We start from the raw sequence: 1,400 nt of genomic DNA, 5'->3' as shown, positions 1-1,400 counted from the left end.
AGGACATACTGTATTTGGCATCATTAAGCTCCTTTCCTGGGGGTTAAAAGTGTTTGGGGTGAATTACCATAGGTTAGTTAAATAAGGATGAGATTGCTAATAAAAGGTGGGATGTAAGTGTGGGTCAAAGAATAGACTGCTGCTTTTGAGATGTGAGGAAGTAAATTAAGCCGAGAAAAAAAAAATTGAAACAGACTTAAACAGCATTCATGTAATAAAGAAGGTTGACTGTAAATTAGGAAGCAAACAATTTTAGGAAATGAAAATTCGTTAGCAATTACAAATTCTGTATTTTCTTTTTGAGGATTTTTGGAATAGCTTACATGGTTACAGATGATGGCAGTTTTTTCAGAGATCTAGCCAGAATCATGAGTGAAGATCTGGTCCCTCCCACACCTGTCCAGCTGTGCTTTGAGAACCTGAATGGATCCTGCATCAGGAACCCTTACTCCCCAGGCCCTCGCCTCATCCTCTATGCAGTCTTTGGCTTTGGGGCTGTGCTGGCTGTGTGTGGAAACCTCCTGGTGGTGATGTCCATTCTTCATTTCAGGCAGCTGCACTCTCCTGCCAACTTTCTGGTGGCATCCCTGGCCTGTGCTGACTTCTTGGTGGGACTGACCGTGATGCCCTTCAGCACAGTGAGGTCTGTGGAGAGCTGCTGGTACTTTGGGGACAGCTACTGTAAATTACACACTTGTTTTGATGTATCATTCTGTAGTTCTTCTATCTTCCACCTGTGCTTCATCTCTATCGATAGATATATTGCTGTCAGTGACCCCCTGACCTACCCCACCAGGTTCACTGCATCTGTTTCTGGCAAGTGTATCGCCTTCTCCTGGCTCCTGTCCATCATCTACAGCTTTTCCCTCCTTTACACAGGGGCCAATGAAGCTGGGCTGGAGGATCTAGTGACTGCCCTAACCTGTGTGGGAGGCTGTCAACTTGCAGTGAATCAAAGCTGGGTCTTCATCAATTTTCTGTTATTTTTCATCCCCACACTTGTCATGATAACTGTCTACACTAAGATTTTCTTCATTGCTAAGCAGCAGGCACAGAGGATTGAGAGAATGAGTGACCAGACGGCCAAGTCTTCAGACAGCTACAAGGACAGGGTGGCCAAGAGGGAGAGGAAAGCAGCCAAAACCCTGGGAATCGCAGTGGCAGCCTTCCTCCTTTCCTGGCTGCCATACTTCATTGACTCCATCATTGATGCCTTCCTGGGCTTCATCACACCCACGTATGTGTATGAAATACTAGTTTGGATCGCCTACTACAACTCAGCCATGAACCCTCTGATTTATGCTTTCTTTTATCCTTGGTTTCGAAAAGCCATCAGACTGATTGTCACTGGCAGAATCTTGAGAGAGAATTCCTCAGCCATCAACTTGTTTCTTGTGTAG

At 45.3% G+C, this 1,400-nt stretch overlaps 1 protein-coding gene across 1 annotated transcript; it reads left to right on the top strand.

The window, feature by feature from the left end:
• The first annotated feature begins 323 nt into the window (after positions 1 to 323).
• Positions 324 to 1,400, top strand: LOC143268940 (trace amine-associated receptor 7b-like). Its single transcript, XM_076552996.1, has one exon. The coding sequence runs from the start codon at positions 324 to 326 to the stop codon at positions 1,398 to 1,400; it is 1,077 nt and encodes a 358-aa protein (XP_076409111.1).

Source organism: Peromyscus maniculatus, chromosome 16, assembly GCF_049852395.1.
Source record: "Peromyscus maniculatus bairdii isolate BWxNUB_F1_BW_parent chromosome 16, HU_Pman_BW_mat_3.1, whole genome shotgun sequence".
Classification (NCBI taxonomy): domain Eukaryota; kingdom Metazoa; phylum Chordata; class Mammalia; order Rodentia; family Cricetidae; genus Peromyscus; species Peromyscus maniculatus.
The sequence above is the reverse complement of the archived record's forward strand: the minus strand, read 5'-3'. Positions and strand labels throughout refer to the sequence as shown.